The 14,396-nt window shown below is 39.3% G+C and overlaps 1 protein-coding gene across 2 annotated transcripts in view; it reads left to right on the top strand.

The window, feature by feature from the left end:
* The window catches only part of LOC126335225 (uncharacterized), a 193,677-nt gene that overhangs the window by 161,679 nt on the left and 17,602 nt on the right, over nt 1-14,396 (top strand). For both annotated transcript variants that reach the window (XM_049998264.1, XM_049998263.1), the window contains one exon: nt 7,747-7,888. In XM_049998264.1, the coding sequence (XP_049854221.1) occupies nt 7,747-7,888 (142 nt within the window). The remainder of the gene's footprint in view (nt 1-7,746; nt 7,889-14,396) is intronic.

Below are 14,396 nucleotides of genomic sequence, written 5' to 3'. Positions count from 1 at the left end.
GTGGACTAAACTAGTCTGACTAATATGTTCTGTTTTTTACATACATACTCTCTTTTTTCTGTTGTTTGTTGTAAGTGTATTTGTCTTTTGTATTCTTATAACTTGTAATCCTTTTTTTTTTTATTATTTGTAATTTGGTGCTTCTGATATAAATTGGAGAAGTTATTAATGCAAAAGACTACTCAGCTCTATTTTGCCTGTGTAATTTATGGATGTTTTGAAGCAGAGTTTGCAAGTATGAGACTGTGCATGCACTGCCATCTGTTACAAGTGTTAGAGGCAGCTTGTGTCATCATGTTTTGATGTACTGGTACAAGACCTTTGATAACATGTGTGGCTTGTCTTGCTGTTGTAAGAAGACTGACCAGTGCACAAGGAACAACAAACCACATGACACGGATTCCTTGGTTGAACTGGATCATCACACTCACTAATCTATCTATGCTAGTGTATGTAAATATTTTACTAGTATACCAGTAACATAATATTAAGGAATCATATGCCATTGAGTGCTCAAAAATAATTTCATGATAGTGAATCCCTTCAAATCTTCAGTGGTCTTTAACTTTCTGCCAATCATGTTTGCTTCTATCTTGTAACTGTTCTAGTGAATGACTAGTTTGGAAACCACATCAATTAGGTGCTCACTGAAGGCCATGTCCCATGTGATAACTACTTAGTGTTTGCTTGTGGCTTTACTGTGAATTTATTTGAACATCTCTTTTCAATTGTGGAGTAGCCGTGTATCAGTATGTAGTTATTGGTGTGCACAAAAAATGATGTAGTATGTTTCTTACTGAAGAAGGGTGCAATATCAATAGCTGAGTTGCAGTGTCCAGTTTCTTATTTGTATATTTATCAGCTGCTGAATACTTCCTCTGCATAGCAAGTGATTTTCTTTGTTCATGCCGTTGTTTGTATTTCACTCAAGATTGTCCATTATCATATTAAAATGTACTCTTTTTGTCAAGCTATAATGCAAAATGTTATATTTGTTGGAGATTTTGTTTGTTCCCATTTCTGCTATTGAGTTTGACTGTACTACTTGAATAAGTTGATTTAAATTAATGTAGCTCTCATTTATTGATAAATGCACAGTGTCTTATTATCTTCAGGAAATATAGCATCTCTAAGTTGCCATAATGGATAAGAATATCCATTTCTGAATACCAAGTGAGGTGGCACAGTGGTTAGCACACTGGACTCGGATTCGGGAGAATGACGGTTCAAACCCGCATCTGACCATCCTGATTTAGGTTTTCTGTGATATCCCTAAATTGCTTCAGGATGGTTTCTTTGAAAGTGCATGGCCGACTTCCTTCCCATCCTTCCCTAATCCGATGGGACCGATGACCTCCCCCAAATCAACAAACCAAACAACATTTCTGAATGACACTTTCATTCAACAGTGGAGTGTACACTATTGTGAAAACTTCTTATCTGATTAAAACTGCGTGTCAGACGTGAACTTAAATTGGTAAGGGTCATTCTTCTCAGTCTAGCATTGTTTTAATGTGTTGAGAAGTTTCACATTCTGTTTACCTTCCACATACTTCTATGTGCACAGATTATACTTTCAATTAAAAGAATGAAGGATAATTACATGCAAAGTTTTAAAACAGGAATACTCATTTTTATCAACCTGACTTTAAGACAAGGAATATGTCTGTCAAAGGACAGTTTACGATGAAAAACAGACAGCTATTTCAAATAAAGACTACACCTAGAAGTAGATAGAGGACATACATAGTGATATAAAGTGTAACGGAAATGTCTCATCATTTACGCAACTGACTGCTGTCATTAGACAACAAACACACACACACACACACACACACACACACACACACACACACACACACTAACGAGAGCCACATAAATTATCATTGGTTATCCAAAAAGAAACACGACATTAATTGCTAATCAGACAAATCCATTAAATTTTTGTGCTTGTATTTTATCTGGAATTTTATATTCAAAGTTTGTTGTTGTTTTGGTCTTCAGCTCAAAGACAGATTTGATTTAGCTCTCCACAATCAGCTATCTCCTTCATCTCTACGTAAGTACTGCAGCCTATGTCCATGAGGTCCTGATTACTGTATTCATGCCTTGGTCTCCCTCTACAATTTTTCCCTTCCATTGCCAAATTGACAATTCTTTGAGGCCTCACAATGAGTTCTATTACTATGTTATCGGGAAACCTCAAACTCTATATTTCTTCTCCTCAACCTCCATTTCCAAACTTCTCTTCGGTTTCCTTTACTGACTGCTCGGTGTGTAGAATGAATAACATGAGAGACAAGCGACAACCCCTCTCAGTCCCTTCTCATCTGCTGCTTGCCTTTTGTGTTCTTTGACTCTTTGGCTGCAGTCTATTTTCTGTACAATTTATAAATAACCTTTAAATACCTGTATTTATCCCTGATAGATTTAGAATTTTGAAGAGTATATTCTAGTCAGCATTATCATTGCTTTTTTTAATAATCTACAAATGCTGTAAATGCAGTGTCTTAACAAGAATGATGCAGTGTTCATACGAACACACATGCGCATCTGAAGGAATAGGCACTGCAGCAACTACAGCCATTATGAAATACATGAAATGTAATTTGCAGTTGCAAATGTGAATGACCATCATCTGTATAAGGGAAATATGACAGCAAAAATTTGTGCCACATCGGGACTCAAACCAGGATTTCCAACTTTTTCACAGCCAGACTCAAACTTCCATATGTTGTCATTCCTGCATCACAACCTGTATACTCATACGCACATTGTGTAATACCCTCATGGGTGTACGAGTACAAGTTGTGATGCAGGAACAGTGACATATGGAAGTTTGGGTCTAGCCATAAGTTGTACATGGATACCCAAAGCAGTTAAGGTGACTCCTCATGTAAAGCAGGAAATCTGGGTTTGAGTCCTGGTCTGGCAAAAATTTTCATTGTCATAATTCCCCAATACAGCTGATGGTTGTTTGCATTCATAACTGAAAATACATTTCACATATTTCTAGTTGCCGCAGTGCCTGTTTTCTAGGACTTGCACGCATGTCCAGTGGAGCATTGAATTGTCCTTGTTAACAACATGGCACTGCACCACTGTATTCATCAGCCAGTAGTAGGCAATGACTTTAAATTAAAATTTTCTCCTCTAAACAGCTTTACTGTATGGTTAAATGATGATCGCGTCCTCTTGGGTAAAATATTCTGGAGGTAAAATAGTCCACCATTCAGATCTCCGGGCAGAGACTAGTCAGGAGGACGCCGTTATCAGGAGAAACAAAACTGGTGTTCTACAAATCGGAGCATGGAATGTCAAACCCCTTAATTGGGCAGGTAGGTTAGAAAATTTGAAAAGGGAAATGGATAGGTTAAAGTTAGATAAAGTGGGAATTAGTGAAGTTCGGTGGCAGGAGGAACAAGACTTTTGGTCAGGTGAATACAGTGTTATAAATACAAAATCAAATAGGGGTAATGCAGGAGTAGGTTTAATAATGAATAAAAAAAATAGGAGTGCGGGTAAGCTACCACAAACAGCATAGTGAACACTTTACTGTGGCCAAGATAGACATGAAGCCCACACCTACTACAGTAGTACAAGCTTATATGCCAACTAGCTCTGCAGATGACGAAGAAATTGTTGAAATGTATGATGAGATAAAAGAAATTATTCAGATAGTGAAGGGAGACGAAAATTTAATAGTCATTGGTGACTGGAATTCAAGAGTAGGAAAAGGGGAGAGAAGGAAACGTAGTAAGTGAATACGGATTGGGGGTAATAAATGAAATTGGAAGCCGTCTGGTAGAATTTTGTACTGAGCATAACTTGGTTCAAGAAGCACGAGAGGAGGTTGTATACATGGAAGAATCCTGGAGATACTAGAAGGTATGAGATAGATTATATAATGGTAAGACAGAGATTTAGGAACCAGGTTTTAAATTGTAAGACATTACCAGGGGCAGATGTGGACTCTGACCACAATCTCTTGGTTATGAACTGTAGATTAAAACTGAAGAAACTGCAAAAATTGGGAATTTAAGGAGATGGGACCTGGATAAGCTGACTAAGCCAGAGGTTGTACAGAGTTTCAGGGAGAGCATAATGGAACAATTGACAGGAATGGGGGAAAGAAGTACAGTAAAAGAAGAATGGGTAGCTTTGAGAGATGAAGTAGTGAAGGCAGCAGAGGATCAAGTAGGTAAAAAGACGAGGGCTGCTAGAAATCCTTGGGTAACAGAAGAAGTATTGAGCTTGATTGATGAAAGGAGAAAATATAAAAATGCAGTAAATGAAGCAGGCAAAAAGGAATACAAATTTCTCAAAAATGAGATCGACACGAAGTGCAAAATGGCTAAGCAGGGATGGCTAGAGGACAAATGTAAGGATGTAGAGGCTTGTCTCACCAGGGGTAAGATAGATGCTGCCTACAGGAAAATTAAAGAGACCTTTGGAGAGAAGAGAACCACTTGTATGAATATCAAGAGCTCAGATGAAAACCCAGTTCTAAACAAAGAAGGGAAAGCGGAAAGGTGGAAGGAGTATATAGAGGGGCTATACAAGGGTGATGTACTTGAGGACAATGTTATGGGAATGGAAGAGGATGTAGATGTAGATGAAGATGAAAGGGGAGATATGATACTGCGTGAAGAGTTTGACAGGGCACTGAAAGACCTGAGTCGAAACAAAGCCCCAGGAGTAGACAACATTCCAATAGAACTACTGACAGCCTTGGGAGAGCCAGTCCTGACAAAAATCTACCATCTGGTGAGCAAGATGTGTGAGGCAGGTGAAATACCCTCAGACTTCAAGAAGAATATAATAATTCCAATCCCAAAGAAAGCAGGTGTTGACAGATGTGAAAATTACCGAACTATCAATTTAATAAGTCATACTAACACAAATTCCTTACAACGAATGGAAAAACTGGTAGAAGCCAACCTCGGCGAAGATCAGTTTTGATTCCGTAGAAATGTTGGAACATGTGAGGCAATACTGACCTTACGACTTATCTTAGAAGAAAGATTAAGGAAAGGCAAACCTACATTTCTAAGGCAAACCTATGTTTCTAGCATTTGTAGACTTAGAGAAAGCTTTTGACGATGTTGACTGGAATACTCTCTTTCAAATTCTAAAGGTAGCTGGGATAAAATAAAAGGAGCGAAAGGCTATTTACAATTTTTACAGAAACCGGATGGCAGTTATAAGAGTTGAGGGGCATGAAAGGGAAGCAGTGGTTGAGAAGGGAGTGAGACAGAGTTGTAGCCTTTCCCTGATGTTATTTAATCTGCATATTGAGTAAGCAGTAAAGGAAACAAAAGAAATATTTGGAGTAGGTATTAAATTCCATGGAAAAGAAATAAAAACTTTGAGGTTCGCCGATGACATTGTAATTCTGTCAGAGACAGCAAAGGACTTGGAAGAGCAGTTGAATGGAATGGACAGTGTCTTGAAAGGAGGATATAAGATGAACATTAACAATAGCGAAACAAGGATAATCGAACATAATCAAATTAAATTGGGGAATGCTGAGTTAATTAGATTAGGAAATGAGACACTTAAAGTAGTAAAGAAGTTTTGCTATTTGGGGAGCAAAATAACTGAAGATGTTCAAAGTACAGAAGACATAAAATATAGACTGGAAATGGCAAGGAAAGCGTTTCTGAAGAAGATATATTTGTTAACATCGAGTATAGATTTAAGTGTCAGGAAGTCATTTCTGAAAGTATTTGTATGGAGTGTAGCCATGTATGGATGTGAAACATGGACAATAAATAGTTTAGACAAGAAGAGAATAGAAGGTTTCTAAATGTGGTGCTACAGAAGAATGATGAAGATTAGATGGATAGAGCACATAACTAATGAGGAAGCACTGAAAAGAAATGGGGAGAAGAGAAATTTGTGGCCCAACTTGACTAGAAGAAGGGATTGGTTGGTAGGAAATGTTCTGAGGCATCAAGGGATCAATAATTTAGCATTGGAGGGCAGCGTGGGGGGGGGGGGGGGGGGTAAAAAATCGCAGGAGGAGACCAAGAGATGAGTACACTAAGCAGATTCAGAAGGATGTAGGTTGCAGTAAGTACTGGGAGATGAAGAAGCTTGCAGAGGATAGGGTAGCATGGAGAGCTGCATCGAACCAGTCTCAGGACCGAAGACCACAACAACAACACCTCTGTACAGGAACTGCATAATGTATTTACAAGTATAGGTTGTGTCGTGGGAACAGTTATATGTGGAAGTTTGGGTCTGGCCGCGAGTCGTGCATAGATAGCCAGATCCGTTAAGTGAGCTGCTCACATAAAGTGGGAAATTCATGTTCAGTTCCTGGTCTGGCACAAGTTTTCATTGTCATCATTCCTTTCTACAGCTGGTTGTTATTCATATTTGCAACTATGAATTAAGTAAAACCCCATTTTTACATTTCTGCATTTTACATTTACTCACTTTTGATTTTCATTTTTGTCGGTTCCAACAGAAGTACTGTCATCTCAATACAATGCTTTCCTATCATTAACGATTGTGTGTTAAAACATTTCCTGCATTTTAAGTTTTCTTTGACATCACAAACTTTAACATTCATTTTCATACAGATTTTGGCTAAAAGTGGATCATATTCCTGCTCAAAGTCAGCGTTTGAATAAAGCAGAAAATGCAGACTATCTGCAGAGTTATTGACCATGTAATGTAGAATTAGTGCAGTAAGCGAGATTTTCATTGTTAGTTTGTTGTGTTATAGCAGCCTGTATTATAGGTTTGCAGTTTTTGGAAGGATGGGAAGGTATGCTGAGTCCCTGCCTTAGCGATATCCAGCAACAACCTTCCTTCTGCTAATTGTGTTGTACTGCAACAGCTTTAATTTTATTTACAGTCATTAACACAAATAAACACCACTTTTGGAGACAGCTGTCTCTATAATGGGCTTTCACAAATTGTTTTTACTTCTGCATCAAATATTCTAATTCATAATAAGTGCGCAGTCCTCGGGTGGTACGACCTGACATCAGACAAACATTCCTCCTCTAGATGCTTCATAACAAGACAACAATTTCCACCCTCTTTCTCACTCAGGATGTCCCTGAGCCGAGTATCCTCCTCATTAGCAACAATCTGTCATTTCATGCCTATCGTTCTCTCTTTACGAAGACTGCAATCTTAAGTGTTTTAACCAATATTGTGTTTCTAGTTATAATTACTGTAATTTTATAATGATTATCAATAATAAGTCTCACATTATAACACTAATATCTTTCTAATGTGGTTTAACGAAAAACTTTTGCTTCCATGTTTTATTTACACTGCCGGACATGATCAGAATGAAGAGGGGAATATGCATGCATGCATGTTTGTTGTGTGTGTGTGTGTGTGTGTGTGTGTGTGTGTGTCATCACTTGGCCACTGCCTTTGCGATTGATGCTTTGTATACCGTGAAGAGAGAAGTTGAGCTATGTGCTGTTAAGAAGAAACAAAATCAATTAATTATTTCAGATTTTTGTATTAGCCAAAATTTAAATTGTTTTAACTTCATATTGAACAACATAAACAGATTGGCAGTAATAGTAATTTATTCATTTTTGCTTGTTGTGTTTCCTATGCTTCCCAGTATTTTACACTTTCCTGCATTTTTCACTTTTTTGGGTCTTTCCACTGAAAAGTGTAAAAACAGGATCTTACAATAGCTTTCTTCAGTCTTTCTTCTAAATATTATTTGTAATAATAATACTTGCATTTTTAACAACTCTGTTGCAGCAAGTGCGTCAACTGCTTGCGCCTTGGATTGGAGTTGTGTTTGTGGGAATGATAGTGGTTGTCATTAGTTTGATTGCCTATGGTGTCACAGGTGAAGGATCAACAACCCTGTTTGTGTGTACAGGACTTGCTATACAAATCCGTGAGTACACTACCTCACAATATGCTTGTTAATGCCCTGTATGATAATTATATGTTTTTAGAGACAATTCAGACAAAATTGAAGTGGTATTGTAAATTAAATATCATGTGCTTTCAATCTCATGTTTGGTTGTGTAGTTTCAGCTATATCACGTGGGTAGAAGTTAACTATTATTAAACAAAGTTTACTCATTAACTTAGGACTGTTCTGCCATCTTCCATCGGCATGCAGGTATATCAAATCAGATTTCATTATTTTTCTCAATTATGGGATTATAGCTCAGTGTTGCTTTAGGATATGCTCCATTTGATCATGTATAGTAATACTTTGAGTAAGGTGGAAAAGGTGTTACTAACACCATTGTTTTGGGTTTGTAAACATAAAATGTAGGAAGGGAAAGGAAAGGGAAAAGATGGATTGGAAATTGTGACAGTTAGGCACACAGGGCCTGGTTTACCACTTCTCATGAGCAGTTGCCTTAACCACATTGACCGTATGGATACTGATGCAAAATGTGTTCATAGTTGTGAATATGGACTACCATCAGCTGTATAAAGGAATGACAACAATGAAAATTTGTGCCACACTGGGACTCGAATCAAGATTTCCCACTTATCGCTAATCTGGATTTGATCCCAGACTGGCACAAATTTTCATTTTCATCATTCCATTATAAGCTGATGATAGTCCATATCTGTAATTGCGAATACATTTCATGTCTTTCATAATGACTGTAGTCGCTGAAGTGCTTGCTCTTTCAGACATGCATGCATTGCTGAAGGAACTTTGCATCGGAATTCGGACACTGCAATATCATGTGGATACTGTCCCTGACTGACTCAAATTTCCAACTTGTCAAACATTGCAATGCAGATTATTATTACTATTACTATTATTATTATTATTGTTTGATAATGAATGGATGTATCTCTAATTAGCATGTAAAATATTACACATACACGCACACTGCTGGAAAAACAATTAGTACATCCTTTTAAAGCTTTACAATTCACTCAAGATTTATTGTTGCAACAGTGCATATGGAGTACTTGAAATGATTACGTTTACAGATCAATAGTACAAGCAGTTCTGAGGTACCAGGTATCTACGCATGCTGCAACCCCCTATTAGTAAGTGATGTAGTCTCCACGGGCAGCAATGCAAGCACTGATTCTGGCATCTAGTCGATTGTGCAGATGGTGAATACTGTCCTGGAATACGTTATGCCACACCTGCTTGACATGTTCACATAGTTCTGTAAGAGCTGTTGGTTGGCGAGTTGTATGGGTCACATCTCGCACCATCATATCCCTCACTTGCTCAATTGGAGATAGTGCTGGCCAGGGAAGTTGCTGTACTTTGCCTAGCACACTGAGCTTCACAGGCAGAGTGAGGGTGAGCACTAGCCCAATGGAACAACACATCTGCTTCCTGTTGTAAGGACGAGTCTAACAAAATTCTCCACATACCAAACACTGGTTAGTGTCACCTCCAGAAATCCCAAAGTTGTAACATTTGAATGCAGCACAGACCATAAGGTCTATGGTGGGGCCAGTCAGTCCAGGATGAATGCACTTTATGAGACAGTGATTAACAGGGTCTATGTCATACATGCAGACACCACTTGCGTGCAGGCAGTGTGCCATTCCATCTTCAAAGTAATCTGCAGATGGCATCAGTTAAATATGTATGTGACCATAGTCCCTCTGCTAATAACCAGTTTTCAAGAGTTCCTGTTGTCATGTGTAGTCTCACAAGCTCTCTTATCTGTGCTGTGGTAGCTGTACGAACTGCGTCCATGGCTCATGGTCTTGCGGTAGCGTTCTTGCTTCCCGCACACCCCGGGTCCTGGGTTTGATTCCCGGCGGGGTCAGGGATTTCCTCGGTCTCGTGATAACTGGATGTTGTGTGTCTTTCATCATCATTGACTTGCAAGGCGCCGAAGTGGTGTCAGTTAAAAAGGACTTGCAATTCCGGCGGCCGAACACCCCGCATAGGGTCTCCCGGCCAACAATGCCGTATGATCATTTCATTTTTTGTACGATCTGCCACTGCTGTTCTTAAAATATGATGATCTCGGGGGGGGGGGGGGGGGGGGGGGCGCTCTGTGCTGTATGGACATCCAGAACCTTGTCTACATTTGTGGGAGTGTTCACTAAACCACTGTTACACAACTAATGCAGCAATTCTCCGAAAGGACCATCCTGCCACTCAGGAGGCCACAATTTGACCCCTTTCAAAATCACTCATTTGGCTGTAGGAACCGTGAGTGCATCTCCGTGGCATGGTTGCCTGCTTGCTTCATATGTTTCCACCACGCTGAGCCTTCTGACATTGAGCATTCCTTATTAATGGGTAGACACAGATAGCGCTCTGGTAATAATGCCGCTATGCTAACTGTTGGCTGACGCTCAAAACCATTATCAGCACGTATGCCATCCCCCATATATGTCATCATCGAGCATCGAGGCAGGATCAATATCATCTTCCCAGGTGTTCTAATTCCCCCCCCCCCCCCTTTTCCCCTTCCCCTAAGTAGTATATATTGGTCTAGCCTACGTCAGTAAACTGTCAGAGACTTGAGGGGCAGTTTATTGCTGTGCTTTGATACAATGAACCGTACCAAGGCAAATCATCGCAAATGACTCGCAATATGGAATATTCAGGTGACATTTGTTTTTCTGTATCTTGTGAATATCATACAAGGAAAGCATCTGCACAAAGTATTTTTTGGAGTGACTTATGACATTGAGGTCTCTCTGCCACATCTGAGTTGAAGTTGATCACTGACTGCGACCACAACATCATATCAGCCCCAATGAATACCTCCTACAGAATTTATAAAATACAAGCAGGAACATAACCTAGCGACCTAGCGTCATTTCAGTATGACACACACACACACACACACACACACACACACACACACACAGTTTGGTCGTATGTGTGTGCGCCGGACCGAGACTCGAACTCAGGACCTTTGCTCTTCGTGGGCAAGTGCTCTACCAACTGAGCGACCCAAGCACGGCTCACGCCCTGTCCTCACAGCTTTGGTTCTGCCAGTATCTCGTCTCCTACCTTCCTGACTTTACAGAAGCTCTCCTGCGAACCTTGCAGAACTAGCACTCCTGAAAGAAAGGATATTGCGGAGACAATGGCTTAGCCACAGCCTGGGGGATGTTTCCAGAATGAGATTTTCACTCTGCAGTGGAGTGTGTGCTGGTATGAAACTTCCTGGCAGATTAAAACTTTGTGTTGGACCAAGACTCGAACTCGGGACCTGACGGGGTGTGAGTCGTGCTTGGGTAGCTCAGTTGGTAGAGCACTTGCCCGCAAAAGGCAAAGGTCTCGAGTTTGAGTCTCGGTCCGGCACACAGTTTTAATCTGCCAGGAAGTTTCATATCAGCGCACACTCCCCTGCAGAGTGAAAATCTCATTCTGGAAACATCCCCCAGGCTGTGGCTAAGCCATGTCTTCGCAATATCCTTTCTTTCAAGAGGGCAAGTTAAGGTTCGCAGGATAGCTTCTGTAAAGTTTTGAAGGTAGGAGAAGAGGTACTGGCAGAACTAAAGCTCTGAGGAAGGGGTGTGAGTCATGCTTGGGTAGCTCAGTTAGTAGAGCACTTGCCTGCGAAGGGCAAAGGTCCAGAGTTCACTCCACTGCAGAGTGAAAATCTCATTGAGGAAAAATGTTTTTGTGGTCCCTGAAATGACCTTAGCCATGTTTCCGCACAAACTCACTAGGTGGCAGGGCTGTGCTTTGCAAAACACTGTTTGGATTCTTGGTGGCATTAATTACGGTGACACAATGAATGCTGACTGTGAGCAAAGAATGAGCATTAAGTTATGCATTGAGCTCGGGAAATCTCCTAGTGAAATGTGAACAATGATTAAGCAAGAATATGCATGTGAGTCGCTTTTAAGAAGTCATGTTTTTGATTTGTACAAAAAGTTTTGTGAAAGCAGAGATTCAGTGCAAAATGATCCCAGAGGTGTTCGCCCATCTACAACACATATCGATGCAAGTGTGGAGCATGCAAGTCCATTATTACAAGAAAACCATCATGTAACCATGTGTGTGACATCAGAAGAACTTAATTTGAATTGTAAAGTGTGCCACAATATTTTAAATGAAGATTTAGGAAAATGGAAACTTGATGCATAACTCGACCCTCACACAGTAACAGATGAACAGGAAGGGGAAAGATGAAGAATTTCTGCAGAATTACTGGATAGAGCCAGACATGATCCTACATTTGTGTCGATGATCATTGCTGGGGATGAAAGTTGGTGCTACCAGTATGGCCATTACACGAAGCATCAAAGTGCTAAATGGTAGAGTCTGGATCACCAACCTCGAAAAAAGGTAAAGTCAAATGATATCCTTCAAGAACAAAGACAAAGTTGATTGTATTCTTTGATAGTAAAGGATTTGTTCAGCATGAGTGTTCCTCCAGGTCAAACAGTGAACCAAGCTCTTTACATTGAAGTCTTGAAATGTTTGAGAAATGCAATTCAACATCACCACCTTTACTTATGGCATTTTCAGCACTGTTTCATAGTGCATGACAATGCAAGTTCCCATACTGCTTTATCTGTTACTGAGTATCTGGGCAGACATTCTGTTATTGCCATCTCACATCTGCCATATTCGCCTGACCTCTTGCATTGAGATTTTTCTTGTTTCCTCAAGTGTCAATGGGACTGGAAGGAAAGCTTCATCAAGATATTTCAGACAACCAAAGGTCTGTGACAAATAAGCTTATAAGCACTGCAGTCAAAAATTTCCTTGCATACTTCTCAGACCACCAAAGACATTGGCAACTGTGTATAGATCAGAAAGACTACTTTGATTTTTAAAAAACCTGTCCTGGAACTTTTCTAACAAAGGGAGTGAACCAGACAAGTTGTTGAATTTATTTACAATATATCTTAATAATAAAGTTGTTCTTTCATCATTTCTCAATTTTGGCTATTATGAAGCCTCATATGTGTCAAGTGTGTGCGTGTCACATAAGATGTAACACCCTTTTTATTTCATGAGTGGTTCCAAGTACAGAGATTAGGTTATCAGAAAATGATATTACACTAAAGAGCATGTACTTTCCGATGTTGTAAAATGTCTTCTGTCTTATATTGATTGAGGTATGGAAGCAAGGATGATTTCTTAAATATAATGTCTGTACAAGATATTACATTACACAAAGTATTGCATGACACTAATGTTTAAGTTGGTTCCCCCCCCCCCCCCCCTCCCTTAATTTATATCTAAAAATTCAGCCAATGAGTAGAAGGAGTTGTCATCTAGAAATTCTTTTAATTTATTTTTAAATGTTGGTTGTCTATCTGTCAGGCTTTTGATGCTGTTTGGTAGGTGACAAAGACTTTTGTGGCAGCATAATTTACCCCTTTCTGTGCCAAAGTCAGATTTAACCCTGCATAGTGAAGATCATCCTTTCTCCTGGTGTTATAGCTATGCACACTGCTATTACTTTTGAACTGGGTTGGATTATTAACAACAAATTTCATATGTGAATATATATACTGTGAGGATCCCTAGATCCTTAACAAGATGTCTGCACAATGACAGTGGGTGGGCTCCAGCAATTATTCTGATTACACGTTTTTAAGCAATGAATACTTTTCTACTCAATGATGAATTACCCCAGAATATGATGCCATATGAAAGCAGTGAATGAAATTAGGCATAGTAAGCTAATTTACTGAGATTCTTATCACCAAAATTTGCAATAACCCTAATAGCATATGTAGCTGAACTCAGACGTTTCAGCAGACCATCAGTGTGTTGCTTCCAGTTTAACCTCTCATCAATGGACACACCTAAAAATTTAGAAAATTCTACCTTAGCTACAGACTTCTGTTCAAAGTCTATATTTATTACTGGAGTTGTGCCATTTACTGGACGGAACTGTATATACTGTGTTTTATCAAAATTTAAAGAGAGTCCGTTTGCTGAGAACCACTTAATAATTTTGTGAAAAACATCATTTACAATTACATCACCTAGTTCTTGGTTTTTGGGTGTTATTACTATACTTGTAACATCAGCAAAAAGAACTAACTTTGCATCTTCATCAATATGGAATGGTAAGTCATTAATCTATATCAAGACCAGTAAAGGACCTATGACCAAACCCTGTGGGACCCCGTACTTGATAGCCCCCCAGTTTGAGGAATCAGCTGTTGTATTAACATTACAAGAACCACTTATTTCAACTTTCTGCATTCTTCCAGTTAAGTATAAATTAAACCATTTGTGCACTGCCCCTCTCAAACCATAATTATTTAGCTTATCTAAAAGAATTCCATGATTTACACAATCAAAGGCCTTTGATAGATCACAAAAAATACCAATGGGTGATGCCCGGTTATTCAGAGCATTCAATATTTGATCAGTGAAAGTGTATATAGCATTTTCTGTTAAAAAGCCTATCTGACTGACATTTTGTTAGTACTTTATTTTTACAAATATGGGAGGCTACTCTTGA

This window comes from Schistocerca gregaria, chromosome 2 (genome assembly GCF_023897955.1).
Source record: "Schistocerca gregaria isolate iqSchGreg1 chromosome 2, iqSchGreg1.2, whole genome shotgun sequence".
Lineage (NCBI taxonomy): Eukaryota > Metazoa > Arthropoda > Insecta > Orthoptera > Acrididae > Schistocerca > Schistocerca gregaria.
This window is presented reverse-complemented; position numbering and strand designations above follow the sequence as displayed.